Source organism: Rhinatrema bivittatum, chromosome 11 (genome assembly GCF_901001135.1).
Source record: "Rhinatrema bivittatum chromosome 11, aRhiBiv1.1, whole genome shotgun sequence".
Taxonomy (NCBI): Eukaryota; Metazoa; Chordata; class Amphibia; order Gymnophiona; family Rhinatrematidae; genus Rhinatrema; species Rhinatrema bivittatum.
The window spans coordinates 85,897,152-85,923,521 of NC_042625.1; the positions used below are offsets into that span (position 1 = coordinate 85,897,152).

The following is a 26,370-nucleotide window of genomic DNA, read 5'->3' on the forward strand; positions in this document are numbered from 1 at the left end:
TAATAGGGAGAGTGGAAGGGGAAAAGAGGGAGGGCCGGAGAATAACTGAGCTCGGTATTAAACCTAACAGACTCCTCCTCTTATGTTGGAAATGTACTGTGCTGAGACTGGTGAATGGACGATGTTTCTCCCTGTATGGACCAGAACGGTTCCAGGTGAAGGCTGATATATCCCCGATATCCTGAAAAACCAGGCCTGTTCTGAGTATCAGATAGTGGGCCTGGTAACAAATAAACCTGGCCGCTGAGAGAAAGCCAGGCAGTGGTATTTCCCATTCACTTTCAGCTTCTCAGGTATGATGTGTAATAGTTAAAACTACTAATTGGACTCAATTCCCATTTATAAGCAATGGTGTTCGGATGGGAAATAAATCAACAATACTACAGGGGCCTAGGTTTCTGGATATCTGCAAAACGGCGTATTTTTTTTTTTTTTTTTAACTGCGATTTCTTTGAGGGCTTAAACCTTTACTGAGCTATTCAGACTTGCTCTCGGTGATTCAAGCTATGTTTTTTCCTCTCCTGGAGTACTGTAATTCCATCTATATACGATTACTAGCGTATGCTCTCTGAGCACTACAATTACACCAATATGCTATTGCCCATGGAAAAAAAATTATATTTTACTCTCAAAGATAACGTGTTTGAAGCAGATTACAATATTTTACATACACATTTTAAAATAATAAAAAGAACGGATAATATAAATTGTGACCATGAACTTAAGGAGATGGTGCAAACCAACCCATTTATGTCGTCATGTTCTGAGATTCAAGATTAAAAGACTGTGAGAAATAAGTGGGTCTTCAGTGCTTTGATGAAGGCCTTCAAGCAGGTTATGGCATGCAAATGTTCTGGTAAAGACTTCCATAATCGAAGGCTTGCTACTGAAAATGCCCTTTCTCTTATGTCCTTGGAAATGGTATTTCAAGTAAATATTTGCCAGGCGGAGCAATTGTGAGTTTGTACAGCTGTGGAATAGTGGTGAAACCTGAGATGGAATCGTTTAATAGCTTATGTATAATAGATGAGGGACCATATTGCCTCAGTTTTGTATGAACTATGCTAGCTACCAATGGAATGGCGAGTTAACTATAAAATTGCACTGTTAATACACAGTATGGTGTCGATTCATTCTCATGAATAAATGTGATACTCCAGGTTTATAATCTAACTCACGTTCTTCGGTCGTCACAGTGTGGGCTGCTTGACATTTCTTCCTTTTGTTAAGCTCATCTTGCAGAAATGAGGGATAAGGCATTTTTGGTAGCTGCTCCCATCTTCTGGGATTTCCTACCAGAAGTTTGCTTCTCACTTCTTGCACCAAGACTTTTAAGGTTATGCTGAAGCTTATGCATGTTTTCAGCAGGCATTCTGTGAATTTATTGTTTTATGAATGTTTGATTGTACATCACTTAGAACTTAAGTCTGAAATAAACAGTAATTTTGCTGCTAGGTTAATCTGGAAACCAAACCTGAAGAAACTATCCTTGTCAGAAGGGAATGAGTGATGCTGCATTTCATCAGTGCCTTATTTGGTTAATAGAAAACCCTTTAAAAAGTTACTTGTGACTTCATTACCTCTTCTATTCTCTAGTCTCTTGCTAGTTTGTGCCCCAAGTAGAAAACATTTCCACAGTGTTCAAATAGTTTTATTTATTGTGAACTCATATTTGTACCTAAAGTTTTCAATATTATTGTTAACAGCTGGAACCCTATATGAATGAAAACTTTATTACAAGAGCCTTTGCCATCATGGGACATCTGGTTCAGAGTGTTAAAATTATTCGACACAAAATGACTGGGTAAGTCTTTATAACTGAATGTGCAGATTATCTCTGTAACTATAATTGAATGTGCCTTGTGTCCATAACATAAGATTTAAGCTTTATGAACCATGGTTTTCATGGTTTTTAAACTGTGTTTGCTATGAGGGCTTAAACCTGTATTGAGCTATTCAGACTTCCACTCAGTGGTTCAGGTTATGGTTCTTTCTCTCCTGGAATACTGTAATTCCATCTACACAGGGTTGCCAGCTTATGCTCTTAAAGCCACAAACAAATCTGGTTTTCTGGGTAACCAAACTATACTGATTAGTATTGTTCTTAGACCAAATATATATGCATATCACATCATTGTAGATATCTTGAAAACCAGTTATGTATTTGGCTAAGGACTCAGTTGGAAACTTCTGGTTTGATTTGCCTTTTTCATGAATAAAAGGACTTTGTTGACTATCAGCTCTTGTTTGCCTCAAACAAAGTAAAGATATTGCATTTATTAGGAAAAGGATGTTCTGTTATTCACTGATCTCTCCACAGGAATTGATTCACCCAAATATATATGTGCCTTTCATTCACCTTTGGGAGCCCCCCCCCCCCCCCCTCCCGATATAAGTATATTTTATCTTGCTTTAAGGCAGGAGCCACTCTGCTTCCAAGTGCTTCTGCCAGCACACAGCTCTGGGTGTACTGTTCTGACTTTAAAAAAAAAAAAAATGCAGGCTTGCTCTTCTGAACCAATATTTTTGGCTTCATGCAAAAACTTATGATGGAAACAATTCATCTGCTTCTCTTATTTTTAAAGGGTTTTTAAAGTTTCTCATAGAAAATATTATTTAAAAAGCCAATAGCAATTTTTCCTTTCATTATAAGTCCTTATCTCTGTCATGCTCATTCATTCATGCTTGAAATATTCACACCCTCATAGAAGCATAAATGTACATTTTATTATATTTCTATGTATGCTGTAATTTTTCTGCATAACATGGCTTCTGTAGTGATGTACTTGTAATATAAAATGAGTGGCGTATCATAACTTCATATTAGCACATCTTCTTATCCACACAAGCATGCAGTATGGTCCCATAGGCAAATGTGTGCACAGTGTTGGAAGTATTATGAACTAATTTTTCAGTGATGTACACGAGCTATTCCATCAATGATGACTCACCTACACATATTTATAGTACTAATTGCAAGTATCATATATATTCATATCTCCACAGCAAAGCAGTTGTATAGATATGTCATTCTTACTCTTGTTGTATTAACAAAAAAATTAAATGCCAATTATGTCTTACTGGCTAGCTCTGAGTCATCGGCTGAGTTATGGCTAGTTGCCATTGAGCTTCCATGGCTGCTCCTATGGGTGGGGCATTGCCCTGAGTGACCTCTTCACCACATCCACTACAAGAAGAGCATGTTATGGTGGCCTTACAAGAGAGACAAAATTAGACAGCTGTGTAATTCCTACCTAACGAACACAAAGGTGTACAGTGAAAGATAGAATGCAGATCGATAATGGGCAGACAGGAAAAAGTAGTGGGAAAAATAGTTTGTGTTTATAGAACTCAAAACAGTATAAACAAAAACATTCAATAAGAAAAATTTAGTCTGCCACAGTGAACACAGGCACATTTACAAAAGTGGAGTCACATAAGTAAACTTCCTATCCCATCCACAGTAACACATGGCAGACATGCACAGAGCGACTGAAACGTACTACTACATTCGTGCAACATGGATAGCACACCAAGAGACAGTTGACAACATTAAGTGAAAGATGCGCTTGACTGATGTACACAGTACAGGCACAGTAGCTATTATTGGAGCATGGTCAACAATCAAGCAGCACATGAAATCACTGTTGTGGCCATACTCACACAACCACACAAGCATTTGTTATAGCATAAAAAACAGTTCTTGTTGGGCAGCCGAAGAGGACGTACCATAGCTGCTGTTCCTACTTTCTCATCCACACCTTTTTGCTGGTACCCAGAAAGCTGGCCTCTTTCTCGGTTCTCTGGAAAAGAAAAGTGAGAAAGTATCTTGGACAGTGTATAACCTTAGATTATTATTATCTAGTGTAATATCTGTTCATAGACATTCAGTGCATCCTTCCAGATCAGATATGTTAACTGTGCATACATCCCCAACATTTTATATTATTTAATGATATATACTATAATAAACAGAAAATTATTTATGGGGGATAGGGAGGAGGACCCTTTCAGGCACCTCCTTTGGATCCCAGTACTGTCCTGGTGCATATGCTAAAGCAAGATTTGCAGCCTTACAACTGAAGTAGTGGCCCCATGGACTCTGAAGGTGCCATGTCAGTGATCAGTCAGGTAATGAGTAAAACCATGATTTGGGTGGGTGCAGCGTGAAAGCCTTTTGTGTGACTGCATGGGTGGCGCAACTGTGGAAATGAAAGGGCCCTTGTCCATTGCACACGGCTGACAAGGTTAAATGAATCATGGATTTTGTTGAAGGGTTTCCATTATAAAAACCAGGAGGAGGAATTTGACATTCTGCTTGCTTTGGTAAGAAAGTTTGTCATCTCTTGACCACTCTGGAGGCTTTCTGTCACTGACTCCAACCAAAGTGAAGCATGTTTGTGGTGCTGTGTAGTCCACAATGTCTGTCCACCCATATCTGCCTTGGCAAGACGATGAGTTTGTTGAGGCTGAGGTATGAAATCTGCGGGATAGAAAAGAGGAGGTGCATCTCCAGGACTGGATAACGACATGGTGCTGGAGCTGAGTCCTTGAAGGTAGGTGTAAAATTGCATAGAGTGGAAGTTCTGGCCTTAAATTGCTGGGTCAGATTCGACATTATGTGTGTGTGTGTGTGTGTGTGTGTGTGTTCTAGATGGTGCAGTCTGTAATGTACTTCTCTTGGGCTGTGTGTTTTTAAGCTGACTATGTAGGGTTTGAGGATGCCTCTGGTGTTGGAGTCAAATAAGCATCCCCATTCCCATCTTGTGCTAGATTGCTCTTTATTGTACTGTTTAAAAATGCCATTATGTTCTATTCTAGGAGGGTGGAATGGAGTAGAGATATGGTTTATATGAATGGTCACCTTTTGATGTACTGTCCTGTCACTGTCACCTCATGCTAAAGAATGCAGTGAGGATAAGGAGCTTGAACCAGGGATTGCAGTGGGGATAAAGTGTTCATACTCTCCCTATCAGCTCCTCTAGATGTCTTTGCATTCTCCCTCTCTCACCTGTTAGTCTCCTACTGATCCTTCCATTCATCTTTCATTCTTCCCCCTGACTTCTCTTCATCTCTTCTGTTTCTCTGTCACCTGTTTAGTTCTGTTCCTCCTCTCCATTGTGTCTCTCCCTTCACTCTGCCATCTCTTCTTGTTTCCCTATCTTGTCTTCATCAGGCCATGGCCAGTACATAATGTGTAGGTTGCTGGCATGGGGCCGCAGCATACGCTCCTGGTACTTGTCGCTCCTTCTCATGCTTCCTGTTTAGGAAGGAAGTGTCAGTAGGGAGGAAGAACAGCTTTGAGGAGACTGGGAGCCTGGGCTCTCGCCGGCTCCCTGTACTGCCAGCCTCCTGATGCTATCTGCTGCAGACCGAGAAGTCGGAAGGGGGCAGGTCCTGTGTGTCAGTTGCAGTTCTTCTCTTCACTGACTGGCGAAAAGGGCTCTCCCAGCAGCAGATGCTCTTCTCCTGTCACCAGGGTAATGTACAGCACCGCGTCCCTCACCTTGAGCGCTGGCTACAACATTTATGGTAGCAGTTCCAAAGTTATCTACAACACCTTCTGAAAGTTCAGTAGAAATGTAATAAGAACGTTTTCTTTTCCAGTTTTTCTCATTGGTTCCTGTGGAGCGGGGACATGTATGCATGGAATAGACAGAGATTGAGTAAGACCTTTGACATCACAGTAGGCAGACTGGCTGGACCTGTGGTCCTGTTCAGCCGACATTGCCTGTTTTGAGTATTAGTGGATGAACAGAGCTTGCAAAGGATGTGTTTAGGCTTTGAAATGTGGAAAAGTAATTATTTCATGCCTTTTGTGCTTTCTCTACCCTATTCCAGATGGCGCTGATGTCATGACGGAGAATCTTGAGACTCATGCATATTGAGATGAGACTTATAGCATACAAGAATAGTCATAGTGAGGGTGGCCTAAAACCTGCTTCGAGAGTGTTTACTTGATACTTCTGAGATCCACAATGTTGTAAAAAGGATGTGACTATTTTTGTTCATCGGCATTGGCAAATATCCTTCTGCCAGAAAATTGTTCTAGGTCCCGGTTGAGTGAATTGGGCTTTGTCTATAACAATTTTATAGCAAGCAATCTCTTTTCTGTTCTGATTTTTATTTCATTCCTGTTTAAATTGTCTGAAAGCTTTCTGTTTAGCCACTCCCACTACTGTGAATAGAAGCAGCAGCTTGATCCATATGGTGGATGCAGATAAGCATGTATATGTGTATACAAATGTACTTAATCATATAGGGGGTAGTTTCTAAAGCCCTCTCATTGATTGCAGGCCCATTGATACTTTGTACCTATGGCTCTGCAAGTGAATTTTCCAAGGAAACCTTTTCTGGCCCCACCCTTTGTGGTGCAGGTAAAACTACTCCTGCTGTTTCACTGTCCTACCTGCAGAGGGAGAGGGCAGTTTATGCCTGCTGATTTGTATCTGAGTAATTGCTTATTTACCTAGGCAAGATCGTTTGAAAATTGTCCTCATAAAGCAAACTGAAAAAAGGATTTGGAGAAAGGGGATTTCTAGAATAGGGTAATTATCCATGTTTTATTCCCTAAAATGCCTACAAATGTAGGCAATAAGGTATTTGGGCAGAAAGAAATCTCCTAGTAATAGCAGAGGTGATGGTAGAACCCAGAAATAGGCTTGAATGAGCTAGCTAATCCTGCTGTGATTATGGTTTATTTTCATACTCTGGTCCCGTTTGCAGCCTTGTGAAACCGGGGCTTACGCTCACCATTTTATCCTAAAACCTCTCGGTTTTAGATTGAGTGCTTTATGATCTCTTCTTTAAAATAGTCAAACATCATAGGCACTGCTCTTCTTTCCACTGTGCGGTGGACCGACGTGCCGCATAGTCCTGCAGCTCCTTCTCCAGCATAAATGGATGGCCTCTTCAATGTGCCTGAATCCCAGTGGCTCCTTGCATAAAACCCTGCTGCACACTGCAGGGCCTCTGAGGGTGGATGCTTACCTGCTGCATTTTGCACCAGATAACCTCGTTGCATTTCTCTCCTTAGGAATCCTACAGGTTACTGCTTTGTGGAATTTCCTGATCAGCAATCAGCAGAAAGATGTTTGCAGAAGGTCAATGCAAAGTTTATTCCAGGCGCAGTACCGGTGAGTATTCGAATAGCTTACTCTCCTGTAATGAAGGCCGAGAAGGGGGGGAGGTTTTGTGTGTATATATATTTGTATGACAGTTTTCAAAAAAAAAAAATGGCTGAGCCTAAACCTTAGCTGATTTTCACCTGAATCTAGTTGTCTAGATTTGTCACCTGAAACCTAAGCAGCAGGTGTTGGGTGCCTAAGCTCAGCAGGCTGGTGCTGAAATCAGCTGGAGCCAGTAAATCCTCTTCAGCCCTCTAAAATTCACAATTACCAGCCGAGCTGACAGCTAGGGTTTCAAAATATTGTCCACAATGGTGCCCAGATCCTTTTCCTGGGTGGTAACTCCTAATATAGAACCTAACATCAGGCAACTACAGTGTGGGTAACTTTTCCCCATGTGCCTCACTTTGCAGGGGACCCTGTGGGAGATGGGATAATGGGACCTAGTGCTAATTCAGCCCTTGTTTTACCACGTATCACGTACACACACATGGATTTTTCAAGAGAAACCTTATAATGCTGGGGTGCCATTTCTAAATTTTCTCTTATCTGTAGAACCATCAGTCCTCACTCCAGTATTCGGAAGTTGAGTACTGCCAGATGAAATGTCTCATATTTGTTACAACCCTGGAATTCAGTAGCTGACCTGCATTGTATAAAGTATTTAACTGTATTTCTTCTGTCAACCGATTTATGAAAGCTTGCTTGCCGCATGCCAGTAAGCTTTCCAGTTTGTCTGCAATTTCACTATCCAAATCTTTTTTTTTTTTTTTTTTTTTTTTCTTGGTCCCCCTTTTTTGCTTTCATTGTGAGTAAGCCTGGTAACTTTAGGAATAGGTCATATGTCAAAGGCAAACTCCGCTGTTAGGCGCAGTCCGTTAGTGTTGTCTTTCTAATTCTGAAATAAGTGAGGGGAAGGCCTAGAGATTTATGGGAGAAGAAAACGTCATAATCGCCAAAGGAATAAATAGGATAGAAATCCTCTGCTGAATTAATTAATCCGTGCTTTAATATCATGTTCAGTTATTTTATAGAAGAACACTCTCCTGTTTGTTGTGACTGTAGAAAGGGAATGCAGATTCTCCTTTTGGGCCTGCCCTGCAATTCATTTCTGTTTAGGCTTGTGTTATATTATAGCAGGAGAGGCTGGGGGGGAGTTAATATTACCCTTCTCTATTAAAGGGGCTGGTTCAGCACTTTCCTAACTCGCAGACTGTGGCTTGGGAACGGGGGTTGGAGAAGAACCTCTGTCAGCATCCTGGTTAACCTCTTGCATGCTTATTCAGTGGAACAGCACCGGCACTTCCCACAGAGGCACTGCTCTCGTCTGGGTGATGCATACAGTTTTAGAAAAATGAAGGATGGGAAAGTTCTTATTGCCATATTCTTATTTTTTTTTCTTTCTTATTGCAGCCCAAGCAGTTTAGACTGAACTATTCAGTCCGCGAGAAACTCCCAGACAGGTGAGCAGGACAGGAATTCAGCAGCAGCAGATTTTTGGGAAGAGTAATACTGCCTAGAACAAAACAAACTGTTCTCTTTTATTTTATTTTGACTCTCAGTAGGTTGTGATACCGTAAATGGATGGAGAAGCACGTGAGCTTCTCAAAGTATCACAATCTTCGTCGAGAAAACCTTCTTCCGTAGCTTGCTTGTTGCGCATTGGGATTATTTAGCTCAAGGGTGCAGCGCAGGCTGGAAGTAAAGCAATGTAAGGTAATCTAGAACCCGAGCCACGCTGCTTTGGAAATACAACACTTTAAGTTAACACAGCTGCCGCTTTAATAATTAATTTCAGGGGGTGGTATCAAGAGTTTATTGCATTTCTTTCCCATCGAGGGCCTCGCCATACCCCTTTCTCTTTCCTCCGGCATGCCCCACCCCCCTCTCCGCCACCACACCCACAACCCTCTCCTCTCCCCTCCCTTTCCCACCCCATCCTAGTGCAGCCCTCTCATGGTTCTTTTCCATCCGCACCATTGCATTCCTCTCATGGTCCGCTCTTCCCCCTCCACCCTCACACTGTGCTCCTTCCTGCTCTGTTGCAGCCTCCTGCATTCCCCTTTTTCCTGTACGTACCAGGATCAGTCCAGACCGTGGGTTATGTCCCCCTTCCAGCAGATGGAGTCAGAGCAAAAACTGAGAGGGCGGTCCCTCATGACTGGTGCGCCCTCTGTAAACCTTCAGTATTTCTCTGACTCCAGCAGATGGCAGTTGCACCTTCGGTTCCCCAGTTCATTTAGAGGATAGTGTACAGAATTTCTTTATTCTTTGTTTTTCCTCTAATTCTTTCCTTGGATGGATCATAGTTATAAAGTTAAAAAAGAAAAGAAAAGCCTGTGTTCAGCTTCTCTGGAGACTTGCAGGCAGCACTTTGTTTTCAGTGACAGATCTGTTTTGTACATTCCATCTTATGTTGTTCTGTTGTTTTTGGGGTAAGTGTTTACTTATTTCTTACAGCCAGTATTTCAGCGGCCTTATGGGTGAATGTTGGTGGTCCAACCTCTCCCCTGCTGCCCTGAGATGCCGTTTCTTCCTCGGGGCAGCCTAACAGTTGCGGAGATGCGCCATTCCCCAGACTGAACGGGAGAGCGGGTTGTTTCTGACAGGTAGCAGCGCTGAATTTCTTGTTCTTGTGAGGAGCTGGGTACAGGGGGGGGGGTGGTCCAGTCCCTTCCCCGTGGAGACCCCTGAGAAGCTTCATACCTCAGGTCTCTCATCGGAGAAGTAAAATCCCTCTGTCACTTTAGGCTGTCTGGAGGGGAAAAGGAAAAAGAGGAAAGGTTTTTACTTTTTATTAATCAGTACCCTGTACGAGGACCGGCAGCTTACGGGGCAAGGAGCGGAGAGCAGTTCTCTCTCTCCCGCTCGCAGCACCCAGGCACAGAAGGACTTTGCCGTTCCCATGGCAACTCCTCCCCCTCCCTTCCCATGCCTCCATTTGCCATTTTGTTTCCACATGTGGAGAGCCAGCCTGCTGCACCTGTTTCTTTGCCAGATGGGGAAGGGAATTCTCATTTTACTACTGATTTTGTACTTTTATTACACCTAATTTAAGCCCTGTGCAACCGGCTGACCTAGAGCCTGCCTCTCCTTCCAATGCGGCCCCTCCCCTGGGGGGGGGGGACCTTAAAGAGACAGTAGGCCTTTTCTTCTAAGTTTGTGATTTTAATGCACAAAGCTTTTTTTTTTTAGAGGCTGAATGGCAGGAGGAGGGACTTATACCAGCAAAGGTCCCCCAGGCCATCAGGGGTGTTGGATCTCTCTAGGAGACAGTCAGGACGGACAGCTGTTAATTCATCGGGGGCTTTAGCTCCTAATCTGCCGGACCCTGGGTCGCAGGACCTTTTCCTTGGGGATGCAGAAAGGGACATTGATGGGTCCGCCCCAGACGAGTTGGACCAGATCATTAAATCGCTTGGAGAGAATAAGGTGCATAAATTGCCGGAAGATCGTCACTACGCGGACCCGGTTCAGAGGCCAACGGCATCGTCATCCGACTAGACCGGTGCCTCACAAGACTCCCTCTTCGAGGTCGCAGTCCAGGTCCCATTCCTTTCGAGGGCGGAGACTGGCTCAGAACTCCTCTACGCACGGAGCTTCTGCTACATCTACCCAATGAAACGTTGCCGGTCCACTCTTCGGTTCCCAGGATAGGAGGACATCTTTCCCTCTTCTACGAGGAGTGGATCAAAATCACCTCAGACCGGTGGGTCTTGGATATTCTACGACACGGTTACGCTTTAGAATTTGCTCGATCTCTCAGAGGCAGGTTTGTCTTCTCTCCGTGCGGTTTCATCAAACAGTGCGCAGTGCGACAAACGCTGGATCGGCTCCTAGATTTGGGTGCCATTCTCCCAGTGCTGGTACCGGAACAAGGGTTCGGCCATTATTCAGTCTACTTCGTAGTCCCCAAGATGGTCAACAGGACACTCAAGATACCATACTTCAGGTTGGAAACCCTGCGCTCAGTGATTGCCGCAGTACATCGGGGAGAGTTCCTCACGTCCTTGGACTTGACGGAGGCTTATCTTCATATCCCCATCCTGTAGGAGCATCAGTGCTTCCTCCGCTTCAAGATTTTAGGACAGCATTTCCAGTTCCATGCCCTGCCATTTGGCCTGGAGACCGCTCCTCTCACCTTCACCAAAGTTGTGGTGGCGGTGGCCCTACAGAGGGAAGGGATTCTGGTCCATCCTTATTTGGACGACTGGCTCTTCCGGGCAAAGTCCACGGATTTGTGCCAGCACTCATTGGAAAGAGTATTACTTCTCCTCCAGTCGCTAGGCTGCATCGTCAATTTTGCCAAGAGCAGCCTCACTCCGGCGCTGTCACTCGACGTTTTGGGAGCTCATTTCAGCACCAAAGTGGACACAGTCTCTCTTTGTTTGGATCGGGCCCAATCTCTCCTCTCTCAGGTTCAGTGCTTTCGGAACCTCCGACTTCCCACTGCTTGGGACTATCTCCAGGTGCTGCGCTTCATGGCCTCCACTATAGATGTAGTGCCTTGGGCGTTTCCCACATGCGTCCCTTGCAAAGAGCATTACTCTCCCGTTGGAAGTCGGTGTTTCAGGAATTTGACTCTTCTGCCGCTATCATCTCTAGCCAAGGACAGCCTGACCTGGTGGCTCAACCTGGATCACTTGCTAAGAATGGTGGACCTAGAGGTTCCGCTGTGGGTGATCATTACGACAGACGCCAATTGACGCAGGGGCAGTGGACGCCAGTTCAGGCAGCGTGGCCCATCAACTGTCTGGAGACGAGAGCGGTTCGTCTGGCGCTGTAACGCTTTCTGCCTCTAGTCCAAGACCGAGCAGTCCGAATCCTCTCTGACAACGCAACGAAGGTGGCATAAATCAACCGTCAAGGAGGGACAAGGAGTTTCCATGTCGCTCAGGAGACGAACAAGCTAATGCCATGGACGGAACTCCATTTGTCCCAACTGGCGGCGTCTCACATTGCAGGCGTAGACAATGTTCAAGCGGACTTCTTACGTCACCAACACTTAGATCCCGGGGAGAGAGAACTGTCCCAGGAAGCAGTGACACTCCTCTTCATGCGATGGGGGATTCCCCATCTCGATCTGATGGCCACTCAAAGGAACGCGAAGGCTCCGCGCTTCTTCAGTCGCAGAAGAAGAACAAGGCGCAGTCCTCCCATGGCCGCGGGACCTCCTGCTCTACGTCTTTCCGCCTTGGCCCCTAGTGGGAAAGGTGCTCCGAAGAATAGTCACCAGGGGCCCATGATCCTGGTAGGTCCAGAATGGCCTCGATGGCTGTGGTTTGCAGACTTGGTCAACCCTAGCGGTGGACGGCCCGCTTCAACTGGGACATCTGCCGAACCTTCTCCGACAGGGCCCAGTATTTTTCGACCAGCAAGATCGCTTCTGTCTAGCGGCCTGGCCTTTGAGCGGCGCCAGCTGAGAAGACTAGGGTACCCAGAGGCTGTTATCTCCACTCTTCTCAAGGCTAGGAAGTCTTCCACCTCCATGTCTTATGTCCGGGTCTGGAAAGTTTTTGAGTCTTGGTGCCAGTCCACAAACTTTCTCCACATCATGCGACAATACCCCAGATCTTATCTTTCTTGCAGTGAGGTCTGGAGATGATTAGCCTACAACTCCCTCAGAGTACAGGTGTCAGCCCTTGGTGCCCTCCATCATCAGGATGGAACTGCGCTTTCATTGCACCCTGACATAGTCCGGTCCTGAAAGGGAGTAAAACATGTAGAGCCACCGATACGCAATTTAGGTCCTTCGTGGAGCTTGAATTTGGTCCTTCGAATTCTAGGCGGTCCACTGTTTGAACCTCTGAAGAGAGCTACCCTCAAGGACCTCACTCTCAGGACAGTATTCCTGGTGTCTATCTGTTCCGCTCACAGAATTTCGGAGCTTCAAGCCTTGTCATGTAGAGAGACTTATCTATGCTTCATGGATTCAGGGGTAACCTTGTGTACCGTACCATCTTTTCTACCAAATGTGGTGTTGTCCTTTCATTTGAATCAGTTGGTGGAGCTGCCGTCCTTCCAGGACAAGGATTCCAGAGAGCTTAGATGCTTCAATGTCAAGTGTGTTGTCCTTCGATGTCTGGAGGCTACCAATGTTTCCGTTTATCGGATCACCTCTTGTCCTCTGGAGTGGTCCCCAGAAGGGAAACAAGGCTTCTAAAACCACCATTGCCCGCTGGCTAAAAGAAGCAATTTCTACAGCATACTTTGGCGCTGGGCGTCCACCGCCAGATGGTATAAAGGCTCACGGGGCTCTGAGCTCAAGCAGCCTCCTGGGCAGAAAGCCGTGTGGCCTCTCCGCAGGAGATTTGCAGAGCGGCTACGTGGAAGTTGTTACACACATTCGCGCGTCACTATCGCTTGAATCTTCAACCACCAATCGTGGGCTCCTTTGGGGCTCAGGTCATTCGAGTTGGGCTATCAATGGCCCATCCTACTTAGGGAAGCTTTGGTATATCCCACAGTCTGGACTGATCCTGGTACATACAGGGAAAAGAAAATTATTCCTTACTTGCTAATTTTCGTTCCTGTAGTACCATGGATCAGTCCAGACACCCACCCTACGGATTGCTGGTGGTTCTTTGGGATATTCTTTCAGCTCGACTGTGTAATTATTAAGTTTGGGACTGATTAAGAGTTCAGGTTGCAAGTTTTTTGCTTAGACTTGTTTACAGTTGATATTCAATTTTGTATTGATCCATGATATTCAATTTGTATTGATCCATCCAAGGTGTTTTTCCTTATTGCTTGGATAGTCTTAATACTGAAGGTTTACAGAGGGCGCACCAGTTATGAGGGACCGCCCTCTCAGTTTTTGCTCTGCTGGAAGGGGGGCATAACCCACGGTCTGGACTGATCCATGGTACTACAGGAACGAAAATTAGCAGGTAAGGAATAATTTTCTTTTAGCTCCTGCTGCTTCCCGGGTCCCAGTCCAAAGTGTTTCCCTCGGCTGCAGCCAGCTGTGCCTCACCCTGCCCACTCAGCTGGAGGGAGGGAATGGGGGGGGGGCGGCAGTGGGGAGGTTTGTGGTGTTCCTTCTCACCTGGTCTGCTGGTTGCTTCATCATGTCAGCCGGGCAGGGATTCTTCAGCCTCACTGTCTGCTTGCCAGCAGTCAGAAACAGATTGGCGAGCTTTTTCAAAAGTCTCTGCGATTTGTTGCATATTGGTATATTTGCTGCTTTAGACAAAAAATTCATCACAACAATTCAGCTCGTTTGAAAAAAGGGTTAAGATGAAACGTGCTAATCCTTGATGCTGCATGTAGACGGCGTTGTGTCCATAACACGATTATGCATGGACATGTTGCAGGGCTGCGTTCTGCACTTATTTTAATGGCTGGTGATTTTTTGAGCTGTGAGGGTTGATTGTTCAGGGCAAGGAGCCAAGAAGACTTCCGAGATCTACAGGAGCAATTCCCTGTTATTTAGGTGGTTTTAGCTTTTGAAGAAAGCGAGGGCTTCTGAGATCATGACGGTGTGTGTTTGTCAGGTTCACATCAGATTTTAGTTGTGGGTGGAATGTGTTGTTTAAAACTTTATCATCTGTGCTCATAAACCTCTCTCCTTCTGATTCTTCCAGCCCAGATTACTGTATATTTGTCAGAAACCTGAGCCCTGATGTGGATGACAACATATTGTACAACTTCTTTGCTAGATCTTATTCATCTTTCAAAGCAGGAACTGTTGTTTTGAATGAATTTGGCATGTCCAGGTAAGCTGCCGCCTCGCTCACATGTTCCTTCCTTTCTCTGTGGACGTTTATAAAATCCGGATTATTTTCCTGTTCCCAGCGGTTGATTTACGCTGACCCTGCTGGGATCTGCCCTTGTGAATTCCAGGCAGATGCCTCAGGCAGAGGGAGCTCTCTCCATTGTTCACATAGCTCGGTATTTCTCCCCCGCTCCCCCTTTAGAGGCTTCGCATTTGTGAAATTTGGTGAAGAATCGGATCAGAAAAGAGCGCTTGCTGAGTGCCAGGGAAGTATCGGACTCGGGTCGAAACCTATCAACATAACTATAGCTGTACCCAAGGGGTAAGTGTTGTACTTCTTCATAGCAGAACATTAGAAGCTTTGTCAGAGCAAAATAACAGAAAAATATATGAAAGGGCTTTGGCATATTTGTACAGAACTTAGCACTGCGTAAGGCACAAAGATCCAGTATAGGTTTATGAAGGACTTGGGGCTTTCAGCATGAATCTCCTGTACTACCCACCCCGAGATGTGTGATTACACAGGCATGTGTTGAGCTTCATTAGAAGGAAAGGAGATGGAAGTTAAAGGTTAAATGTTTAACGTTAGCTGATAGGTAGCAGGAAAGATACTGGGCAAATTAAAACGAAGCCACAAAAGTAAGGCTTGTAATTTGTTGGACTTTGGTATCTGGGCAGCAACATTAAAGGGTGCCCATTCCCATGGGGATTTTGAGATTGCAGGAACGTGGCTATCAAACTAATATGTTCAGTCTGTAAAGTGCTGGTTTAATTGCTTCCAGAGAAATTGTTCCTCTTTTAAAGAGATTAACTTTTTATTTTAAGTTCCAGAATGAGATCACCCTCTGAGGAATACAACTATCAGTTCAATTATTTTTACCAGCAATTTCAGAACTACTTCACCCAGTGGGGAGGTTATAACCAGAACACAGGCTCTTACAGCTACAGTTACCCCCAGTACGGATATAACCAGGATACCATGCAGGTAAGATTCGTTCTGGGATGCTGTGTGCAGAGAGACGCACGCCGTACTAATAGGATTAAGGTGTGTGTGTGGGGGGGGGGGGCAGGACGGTGCCATGGGAGCAGCCATGGGCATGACAGCAAGTCCTGGTTCCCACGGTGCGGGTGGACTGGCGGGGGAGTGAGGGTGTGGAAGAGCAGCAGCACAAACCCCTCTTCCGTGCTAAGCTAATCAGGAGCCAGGGCACCATATTTTCATTTCACATCCTCTGAAACAGCTTTTCTCTGTCTCCCTCATTCATTCCTCCTCACACTTCATATTCATTTGGCTACTAAATCTCTCTGGCCATCTGTTTTTAATCTCAGGGAACTACTGCAGGTTTAAAGTAAATCAAAAAAGTTAAGCGTAAATGAATTCTGTAATGACTGTGATTTTATAAACCATGTGTTTTAAATGTGGGAAGCTGGTTTCTGATGTTCCTGTGATATGCAGTAATGTGTCCAGCTGCTTGTCCAATCTGCCCTTAGACGTTTTGGGTTTCCTTTACAGACACATGAAGGTGCTGATAATTCCCTGGAAGGTATCGTATGCGTTCTTTATCTTTAAGTGCAATCTCCGTATGTAGAATGTGAGTGATGATAATGTGCCAGTAAAGAAAGTCCCTATTTAACCTTTACTTGGAAGGTTTAAGGGTGAGCAGAAAGCATACAGTCATGGACGCTGATTTTCACATTTCCTTGTCTTGGACCAGACTTTGTTTTCCAGACATCTCTCTGCCTAGATTTTTCCACTTTAAGGTGCAGCTCACCCCCTGTAACTGGGCAGCAGCAACCTTGCCCATTCATCCTTCATGCCACTCTAAGCTCACAGGCAGGCCCAGTGCCAGACGTTCTTTCATCTGAGAAGTCGCTGTGTATTTTTCTGAGGCAATAACTTGTAAAGCAGTTGTGATGGAACTGAAAGAAAGACGCTGAATAATCCACATTTATTGTTCTTTATCATCCTACCATATCAGTCCAGACGTGAGAGTTATGCTTCCCAGCCAGCAGGCGAAGGCAGAACTACAAGTTTCCTGTGGCGCGTCTCTCACAGTACACGAGCTTGTGCAGCATTAAATTTTGTCAGTATTTTTCTGTTTCCAGCAGGTTCAGACATTTCTGGACTGGTTTAGCGTTTGGAGGGCTTCCGGTTGATTGTTAGCATGGGGCACATTTAAAACTAATCGGAGAAAGTTCTTTTTTACACAACGCACAATTAAACTCTGGAATTTGTTGCCAAAGGATGTGGTTAGTGCAGTTAGTGTAGCTGTGTTTAAAAAAGGATTGGATAAGTTCTTGGAGGAGAAGTCCATTACCTGCTATTAAGTTCACTTAGAGAATAGCCACTGCCATTAGCAATGGTTACATGGAATAGACTTAGTTTTTGGGTACTTGCCAGGTTCTTATGGCCTGGATTGGCCACTGTTGGAAACAGGATGCTGGGCTTGATGGACCCTTGGTCTGACCCAGTATGGCATTTTCTTATGTTCTTTGGAAGTCCCAGTAGCGCCCAAGGAGTGAGGAAATAGGCCTCATTCCTGAGACCTGATGGGATCCAGCCCCCGTTTGGGGTTGAAATTCTCCTTTCAGGGCTGCGACCTATTGATTTCTTCCCCACCTCTGCCATTGGCCTTGTTCCCTCCCTGTTTGTGGGGTCTTTGCATTGAGCAGGATAAGCCGATCAAGTTATTAAATAAAGAGAAAAATGGGCGAAAGGATCAACCTCATGGGACCGGTTTGGATTCCAGTGGCTGCTGCGTCCGTTCTGGGAGAGCCCCGATGGAAAGGGGAAGCATGGAGCCAAAGAAAGTGTGGCATGCGCAGAGCCCGCCCCCAGCGTTCCTGCCTGGTCCTGGAGTGTAAGTGTGCGGGGGAAGCATGGGGCAGCTTACACAGCACGGGGAAGGAGAAGGGGGGAGCTCTGCCCTGTGGCAGGGGGGGACGGCCCAACTGATTATTTGGCATTTTAAATGCAGAGCAAGCACAAGAGAGGGGAGAGCCTGGCACAGTCTCCTTTGTTCGCTGCTTCTTTGCGAGGCCCCTCCTGGATCTCTCTCCTGAAGGCTTGTGAGCGCCTGTGGAGAGCTCAGTGCCAGAGGTCCCTTTTTCTTTGCACACGTCCTTCTCCTGCAGGGCAGGCGTGGGGGGACACAAGGTGGCTGAGATTCAGAATTGCAGCCCGCCTCCCACCTCACCCTCACAGAGCCATTACCTTCTTCCAGGAGGTCCTTACTTCCAGCTCTTCTGTTTCTGGAGAGGGAGAGGAACTGTTTTTTTGAGGGTTTCATAAGAGGAGATTATTTCAGCAGATATTGAGGAGTCTTCTGTTCTCCAGCTGTTTAAAAGAGAGAGTAATCATCTCCTATTCCAGGTGCTGAAATCGCTTAAGATTTCTGATCAGCAGACTGGGGATCCCATTCTGGAGGGCAGCAGGACCCAAGGTCCGTTCCCTTGTACAGGGCTGTCAGAGACATGATTATTGTGGAAAGGGAGGGAAAAGCAAAGAGAAAGCTTTATCTCCTTCAAGCTGAGGGCTGTGGTCCTCCCTATTACTCTCAAGACCACAATCCCTGAGATTCGTACCCCCTTCCACAGGGACTAATGTGACAGGAAGGCAGATTCCCTGCTGAAGTAGATTTTTGAGGCATCAGAATTAGTCTTGCAATCTTCAGTTTGAGGGGGAAACATGATTCTGGCTCTGTTGAGATGGGCATGACAGCTTCTGGATGCCCTAGATAGGGATCGGAGCTTATTTTGAGCCCAGTAGCTTCACTTGGCTGGGCCTGGGTGCAGTGTCCTGGGCAGATTTGCAGTATGACTTGATTTGGGCCTTGGCAATCACAACTTGGAGTCAGTTGATAAGACCTGGAAATCTCATTTGAGCAAGCTACTTAAAGCACAATCACCTTTTCGGTGAAGGCTTGGAGGAATTGGTGAAAGACCTTGGGGAGGCAAATTCCCCAAAGATTACTAGAGGGTGGGGAGCCAAGGGGCCCATGCAGTCGCTGTGACTTAAAGAATTGAGATGTTATGGATGAAATTTCCAATTTTACAAGTCCCAAGAAGTCCCAAAGAGTCAGCCCTTTCGTTAAGGGGAAGGAAATTCATGAGATGTGGCAAGCTTATAAGGAAGAATCCATTCAGCGCAGTGAGGACCAGCAGGTTCCCTCTGCAGTGTTTCCCTTGGGTGGAAGGTTTTCCGGTCTTATCTGATGTGGACTCACATCATAACCAATTGGTGGTTCGTCTTTCCCATTGAGATGTCTTTTTTTTAATTATTTATTTATTTATGCATTTTCAAATAAACCTTAGATAGCGAATACATGCATATCATTAAATGGGTCATAAAGTAACTTATATACTTCAGTCTTCACAACACATACGGCATATCTATCCCTGTTACAAATACAAAGAGAAAAAGAGGGAAGAATTCTATTTACCAAACATTAAATCGACCCGTTAAAGAAAACGGGAGCAATTACGTGAAATCAAGGAAAGGGGCGGCATTAATATTTTATCCCAAACATGGTTTAAGTAACGCTTTTTGATTACCCAAAGAATATGTATCAAGGAATACTCTCAACTGCGAGGGATCGAAGAAAAAATATCTCGTATTATTTAGTCTAAGAACACATTTACTGGGGTGTAACGTATGGTAATCTGGGCTCCTATGCCCCTTGCCTCTTGACACATAGCCAAAGATATTTTTCTTCGTCATTCAGTGATTTTCGTCAAATCTGGAAACATCCATATCTTATATCCTAAATACATTTTCCATTACAGAGGAAAAGTTTCAGGATCATATCTCTATCAGAGACTAATGAAAAGCTAACCAGCAATGTCCCACAGTAATCAGTCTGCTCTTCCGAGGGTTGTTCCAGGAATTCTGTGAGGCTTCCAGCTTCTAAATTTGGAGCTTGGTTACATTGTCCTTCCTTTTTCTCTGCTTTTATAAAGTAAATCTTGATGATATATGGAATTGATTCCCATGGAATCTGCAATATTTCCACAAAATATTTCTTAAATTGCTCCGGTGGTGAAATTAAAGCAATGTGTGGAAAATTTAATATTCTTAAGTCTTTAGATCTTATTTCGTTTTTCAAGTTTTCAATTTTCCTTGAATTTATCAGTTCTCCTTGCACTAAGGTGTTCTGTGTAACTTGCATGCGAGATACCTGATTTTCCAGATTTTGTATTTTATTCCAGTGTGGTGTTAACAAAGGATCCATTTGGCATAGATGTTGTTGTCCGTCATAATCTTAGATAAGTTCACTATAGAGGATTCTAGGGAAATAAGAGTCTTCCATACTGTTTCAAGTGTAATCACTGTTCCCTGTACGTACCAGGATCTCCGTGCGCAACAATGAACCTTTTCCTCCGACACCATGTGCGAGTCGTTCCACCTCTGAAGGGTTCCTCCCTGAGGGACTGCAATTCACTCGGCAGCTTTGGTCGAGTGACCAATCTCGAATCTTGCATCAGCCCGAATTGCGGAGGAGAAGGGGTTTTGGGAGACCCGGGGCTCAAGGATGTTTGTGTGTCCAGCGGTGTCGGCTCAAGCTCCCTGCCAACCGCTGCAGTGGACCTTCTTTCCGGGGTTGAAATTGCCGTCGGTGCGAAGAAGTTCTCTATATTTGATTGAGAAAGGGCTTGTATCGGAGTGGTCGGGGATTCCACCCGAATTCTGCCCTTCCTTTTTGTGTGGGGCATCTCTGAACCAAGGTGATCCAGTAACCGGAGAGCTCCTCAGCACACAACCTCTCCTGTTCTTGAGATGTCTTCTTTGTCTCCCCTTGTTGGTTGGAAGCAAAAAGGGCAGCAATAGAGTTAACCTACAAAGATTTCTGCAGTTGATAGTAGTAGTTCCAGCTAACAAAGAGAGCAAGAGAAGGTATTCCACTTACTTTGTGGACCTCAGAGAAGTCAGTTGATACCTCAAGATGGCTTGCTTTTGCATAGAGACCTTGCAGTTGGTCAGAATGGCAGTGATGATAGACAAGTTTATTTGCACATCCTCATCAGAAGAGAGCATCAGAGATATCTATGGTTTGCGGTAATGGGGAATTGTTTTCAATTCAGAGCACTTCCATTTGGGTTGGCCACTACACTGCAAACCTTCTCCAAAGTCATGGTGTTAGTGGTCTTTGTGCGCATAGAGGGAGTACTAGTACACTCTTATCTGGACAACTGGCTTATCAGAGCCAAGTTGAAACATGAGAATCATTCAGTGATTGTCAGAGCAGTCCAAATTTTGCAATCGCTCAGTTGGGTGGTGGATTTCTCAAAGACCAAGTTGAATCCTATTGGAAAATCTAGGAGCAGGATTTCGCAGTGCTGTGGAGAAAGTATTTTTCCCATAGGAATGCATCTGCAGGACACATCTCAAACTGAGAGGATTGTTGTCAGCAAGCTCCCCTCAAGTGTGTGTCTTGGAGTCCATGGTGGCAGCCTGATAATTGGTTTCATGGGTGAGAGCACATACGCACACTCTTCAGAACCTCTTTCTTGGGGGGGGGGGGGGGGGGGGCAGGCAATGTTGTGACCACGTGGAGCATCCTGTGGTCAAAAGAGGAAGCGAGTCAGTCCGTTAGCAGGTTGGAAATGAGAACCATTCGTTTAGCTCCTCTGGCCTTTCTCCCTCTGATTTGCAGAGAAGCAGTTGGTCTTATGCCACTTCTATTACCAAAAGCATTTTACTTGCCCAGCAGATGGTTATCTTGATGGAATGGCAGCGCTGTCCACAGCTCACGTAGCCAGAAAGGACACTGTTTGGGCAGATGTCTTCAGCTAGCATTGGTTGGACCCAGGGGAATGGGAATGAGAATTGGACAAGATGGTCTTCCAATTATTTATTTATTTATTTAAGGCTTTTATATACCGACTTTCTTGATACAAATCAAATCAACTCGTTTTACATCGAACTAAGCGGTTAACCGTAACCAATTAACAAGAGGCAGAATTTGATGAAGCATAAAGTTACATTATAACAAGGGCGCAAAAACTGTGGCTAGGAAAATAAAGGGGGGAGAACAGAGATAGTATACCATATACAGGTAGGGGTGTGGGAGGGAGGCAGAGGAGCCAATCTCATTATAACGTATTTGTGTCTTAGCGCTTGTTTAATTACAGTGGAGAAGGGAACAATTCTGAGTCAGGCTATTGGATTAGGAACAGGGAAAGGCTCGACCGAAAAGCCATGTCTTCAGTTTCTTTTTAAATGTTAGGAGACAGGTTTCCTGCCTGAGGTCCGGGGGCATGGCATTCCAGATGGAGGGACCTATCGTTGAGAATGCCCGGTCTCTGATGTTTGAATGGTGCACCGCTTTGACTGGAGGAACGTGTAAGGATCCTTTGTAGGCTTCCCTTAAGGGTCTGGCTGTAGAGTGAAGTTTGAGAGGGTGTAGCAGATCGAGAGGCGTCTGGTGAATGTTTTTGTGAATAATTGTAAGTGATTTATGGAGAATCCTAAAGTTTACTGGGAGCCAATGAAGATCTTTTAATATAGGGGAGATGTGCTCTCTCCGATTAGTGTTCGTCAGGATTCTTGCCGCCGCATTTTGAAGCAGCTGGAGGGGTTTTATTGTGGTAGCAGGAAGACCTTGCAAGATGGAGTTGCAGTAGTCGATCTTGGAAAACAAGATAGCTTGGAGGACCGATCTGAAATCATGATGGAAGAGGAGTGGCTTGAGTTCTTTGAGTAGCTTGTAGAAGCAGTCCTTCGTAGTATGGTTCATAAATTTCTTTAGGGTCAGGTGAATATCTATTATGACTCCAAGGTCTCTTGCGTGGGAAATATGTGTGTTGGTATGTAACTGTTGATGGCAGGGACTACCTTCTGGGGTGATGAGCAGGAGTTCTGTCTTGTTAGTGTTAAGCACCAGGTTGAGGCTTGAAAGGTAGAGGTTGATCGTTTGCAAGTGAGAATCCCATGTTTTGAGAGCTGAGTCCAGTGAGTTAGAAATGGGGATTAAGATTTGAACTTCGTCTGCATAAATGTAGAACTTCAATTTTAATTTTGAAAGTAAATGGCAGAGAAGGAGTAGATAGATATTGAACAGAGTTGGTGATGAGGAGCCCTGGGGGACTCCGAATGGGGAGTTAGTGCGAGGGGATTCTTTGTTATTAATTTTAATCTTGTAGCCTCTGTTGCTAAGGAAAGAGTCGAACCATCTGAGGGCGGGTCCTGCGACTCCTATGTCTGATAACCGGTTTATAAGGGTAGTATGATTTACGGTGTCGAAAGCCACTGAGATATCAAGAAGAGCTAAGAGGAAGGACTGTCCTTTGTCAATGCCAATGTATAGCTGATTTAGCAACGAGATGAGAGTTTCAGTGTTGTGATCTTTTCAGAATCCATATTGTGACAGGTGTAGAATGTTATGTTCCTCCAGGTAATTTGAAAGTTGATTATTTATGATTTTCTCCGAGATCTTGGCTACAAACGGCAGATTTGATATGGGGCGGTAGTTGTTAGGATCATCCGGGTCCAAATTCGGTTTTTTGAGTATGGGTTTAAGGGTAGCCAATTTGAGAGCGTCATGGGAAGATTCCATGTGAGAGGGAGCAGTTGATAATATCTGCTAGATGTTTAGAGAAAGATTCTGGTATGAGAATCAGGAGTTTGGATGGGATTTGGTCTACAGGGTGAGAGGAGGGTTTCATTCTTTTTATCAGAATTTCCACCTCAATGGCATAAGTAGGATCAAAGGATTTCAAACCAACCTCTAGGTTTGGAGGGAGTGGAGGATCTGGAGACAGCATGTTAGGGTTAGTAGGTAGTCTAGCCAGGGTATTGGAGATTTTGTTCTGGAAGAATAAGGCCAGATCATTGACTTTCGATTGGGCTAGGTCGTCGGGGATTGTAGGGGGGGGCAGTTTTGGTGAGTTCAGATACGTACGAGAAGAGAACCTTCGCTTCGAAGATCATATCATGTATACGGTGGGCGTAGAAATCTTTTTGTTCGTAGCATTGCAGTTCTGTATTGGTGGAGAGCGGCTTTGTATGTGGTTAGGGCGTGAGGGTTTGGGGTTCTTCCTCCATTCCTTTTCTTTCCGTCTCAGGCCTTGCTTTTGGGCGCGGAGCTCCTTTGAGAACCATGGCTGCTTGTTTTTTTGAGAGGGGTTAATGTTTTTTTTCAATAGTGGGCATAAGTTGTTGGCTATAGTTTCTGTGATGTTCTGCCACGAGAGGATGGCTGCATTGGGGTTTGATAGATCAAGGTTAGTGAGTTCTTTGATCAGAGAGTTGCTGAGTGCTTCTGATGGACAGGGTTTCCTATAGTGGAGAGTGGTGAGCTGAGGGGTGCAGACAATCTTGTCATTGATCTAAGGGTGAAGGAGATCATGAAGTGGTCTGACAATGGGACCGGCAGGCAAAGAGGGGGTGAGAGAGGAGTGAGGCTGGTGTTTGTGAAGATAAGGTCAAGAGTATGACCTGCTTTGTGTGTGGGTTGGTTGACGAGTTGTTTGAAGCCCATGTTCGAAAGGGAGGATAAGAAGGCTTCACAGTTGGAAGATTGAGGCATGGCGTCTATGTGTGATCAACAGATGGGAAGCCCCACAAGTGGATTTTGTAGGGAGATTTGTCTGTCCTAGAAAAGAAGGCTCCTTAGAAATAGATGCCCTGGCTGGAAGACCATCTCGACTGTTTCCTCCGTGGCCATGTTCAGTAAAAGTGCTAAGAAGGGTAGAGAATCATCTGACCTTAGTTCTCATGGTCTGTTACCTCAGGCACAAAATTACGTTTAAGCCCTGTGGGAATAGGAAAATTCCTATGGTATCTGAAGGTAATCCGCTTTGATATACACTTTGAAGTGCCGAAAATCGGAATATAAAAATCTAAATAAATAAATAGTAGCCCCAGATTGGGCAAGGAGACTGTGGTATGCTGCTCAGGGTAGAGACATCTTTATAGCTACTGATGGACAAGGACCTGTTTAAAACAGAGCCCAATCTTCAGGAAAGACCCTGCTCTGGTTATGGCGAAGAGCCATGTTTGGTTGCCAAGTATTCATTTTTGCAATTTGTCTCATTTGAGATTTTACCTGCATGGCTTTAATAATACTTTAGTGTTATTTTCCTTTCTGAGCTGTACTGTATTTTGGTTTTTCTTGTACACCATGTCCATTTGTTACTTGTGTATCTGTGACTCATGTTTGTCTGCTGCCTTGTTTGTACAGTGTTTATAAAGTTGGAAAATTGGAAGGAAAAAAAAAAGACCCAATGCAGTTCTTGCTAATGGTTTGGCCATTGAAAGGGGTCGCTTATGCAAGAGAGATGTATCGACCCTGGTGATTGCAACCAGGTTGAAGGCTAGAAAGGCTATTTTTTTTTCTTTTTTACTTTATAAATTATACAACCATGAAATCAATCTTGTGCACTGTGCGGTGATATAACAATTTTTAACAAACATCCATGTAGATGAAAACACAAGATATGTCAACATAATTCAATGCATCCCAGTCCACAAAAATTTAGGGGTTAGGAAACCACAATACAAGGAAAACTAAAATAATGAAATAGGAAATTAAAGGGTGCATATATCCTTGACTTTATAAAGAACTCTGTAGGGATTAACAGATGATGCTGAGATCAGCGGGGAGACTGCAGTTGGTGCTGGATTTGTGCTGAGAAAGGCAGACAATTGGGAGGGATCATAAAATACATAGCTAACGGGTGTGTAGTTCACTATGCATTTGCAAGGAAAACTTAACTAGAAAAGGTCTCCCATTTGCAAAATTCTACGTCTTAATAGTAAGGATTGTTGTCTCTTTTCCATAGGTTTGGCCACATCTGGAAAAGCTTGTATATTGCAGTTAAGAAACGGTGTCCCCTTATGCTTAAAAAGGTCCCTAACAATTAAGGTTTCTCATCTTCTTCCCCCAAAACCTGAGTTAAAATTGAGGAAATCAAAAGAGGGTTGTAAACTCGGAGCTTGAATACTTTTCCTTTTTTTCTTTTTAAAAGGAAGCATGTAATGCACTCTCAATAGGGGGATAGAGATTTCTCAGGAACTCTTAATGCTTCCGCATATATTATTTTAAAGCAGTCTGCTGCAGTAAAAGTAGAGATGTGTGGAAAATGTATGAACCTCAAAGCTCGCTATTTTCTCTATAATGAAGCACCAAATTGTCTTTTATTAAATAAACTACTTTATCTTCAGTTTTCTTAATTTTTGCTTCAGTCAAATCCTCACACTTTGGATTGCCCTTCACTTTGTTCAGTGAGTTAAATCTCAAAATAATAGGCTCTGTCTTGCAGGGATCCATGATTTCAGAGAAAACTAGTGATCTGTTCCCTGCCCTCGTTATCTAAGTAAGTCTTAGGCTTTCATTTTAACCAGTTAATATATTTACCAACGTATAGATCAAAGGAACGTAAAGGTGAGAACATAAATTGGATGTATGCAGAACCATTCTGAGACATTTTAAGGTGACCAGTTCCTTTTGGAAATCAGACAGACTCTCCTGTTTTAATGGGCCTTATAAGGGCAAGGGGACTTCTACGTCCTCTATAGCCAGATAG

General features: G+C 44.4%; 1 protein-coding gene across 4 annotated transcripts in view; it reads left to right on the forward strand.

Annotated features, from left to right (window-relative positions):
* LOC115073478 (tRNA selenocysteine 1-associated protein 1-like) overlaps positions 1 to 26,370 on the forward strand; it is a 33,129-nt gene that overhangs the window by 262 nt on the left and 6,497 nt on the right. For 3 of the 4 annotated variants that reach the window (XM_029571917.1, XM_029571915.1, XM_029571919.1), the window contains exons 2-8: positions 1,707 to 1,804; positions 7,037 to 7,136; positions 8,541 to 8,590; positions 14,714 to 14,845; positions 15,047 to 15,166; positions 15,670 to 15,829; positions 16,358 to 16,388. In XM_029571917.1, coding sequence (XP_029427777.1) covers positions 1,719 to 1,804; positions 7,037 to 7,136; positions 8,541 to 8,590; positions 14,714 to 14,845; positions 15,047 to 15,166; positions 15,670 to 15,829; positions 16,358 to 16,388 — 679 coding nt within the window. In that variant the 5' untranslated portion in view covers positions 1,707 to 1,718. Of the gene's footprint in view, positions 1 to 11; positions 294 to 1,706; positions 1,805 to 7,036; positions 7,137 to 8,540; positions 8,591 to 14,713; positions 14,846 to 15,046; positions 15,167 to 15,669; positions 15,830 to 16,357; positions 16,389 to 26,370 lie in introns of those variants that run through there. The other variant, XM_029571916.1, reaches the window with a different exon arrangement.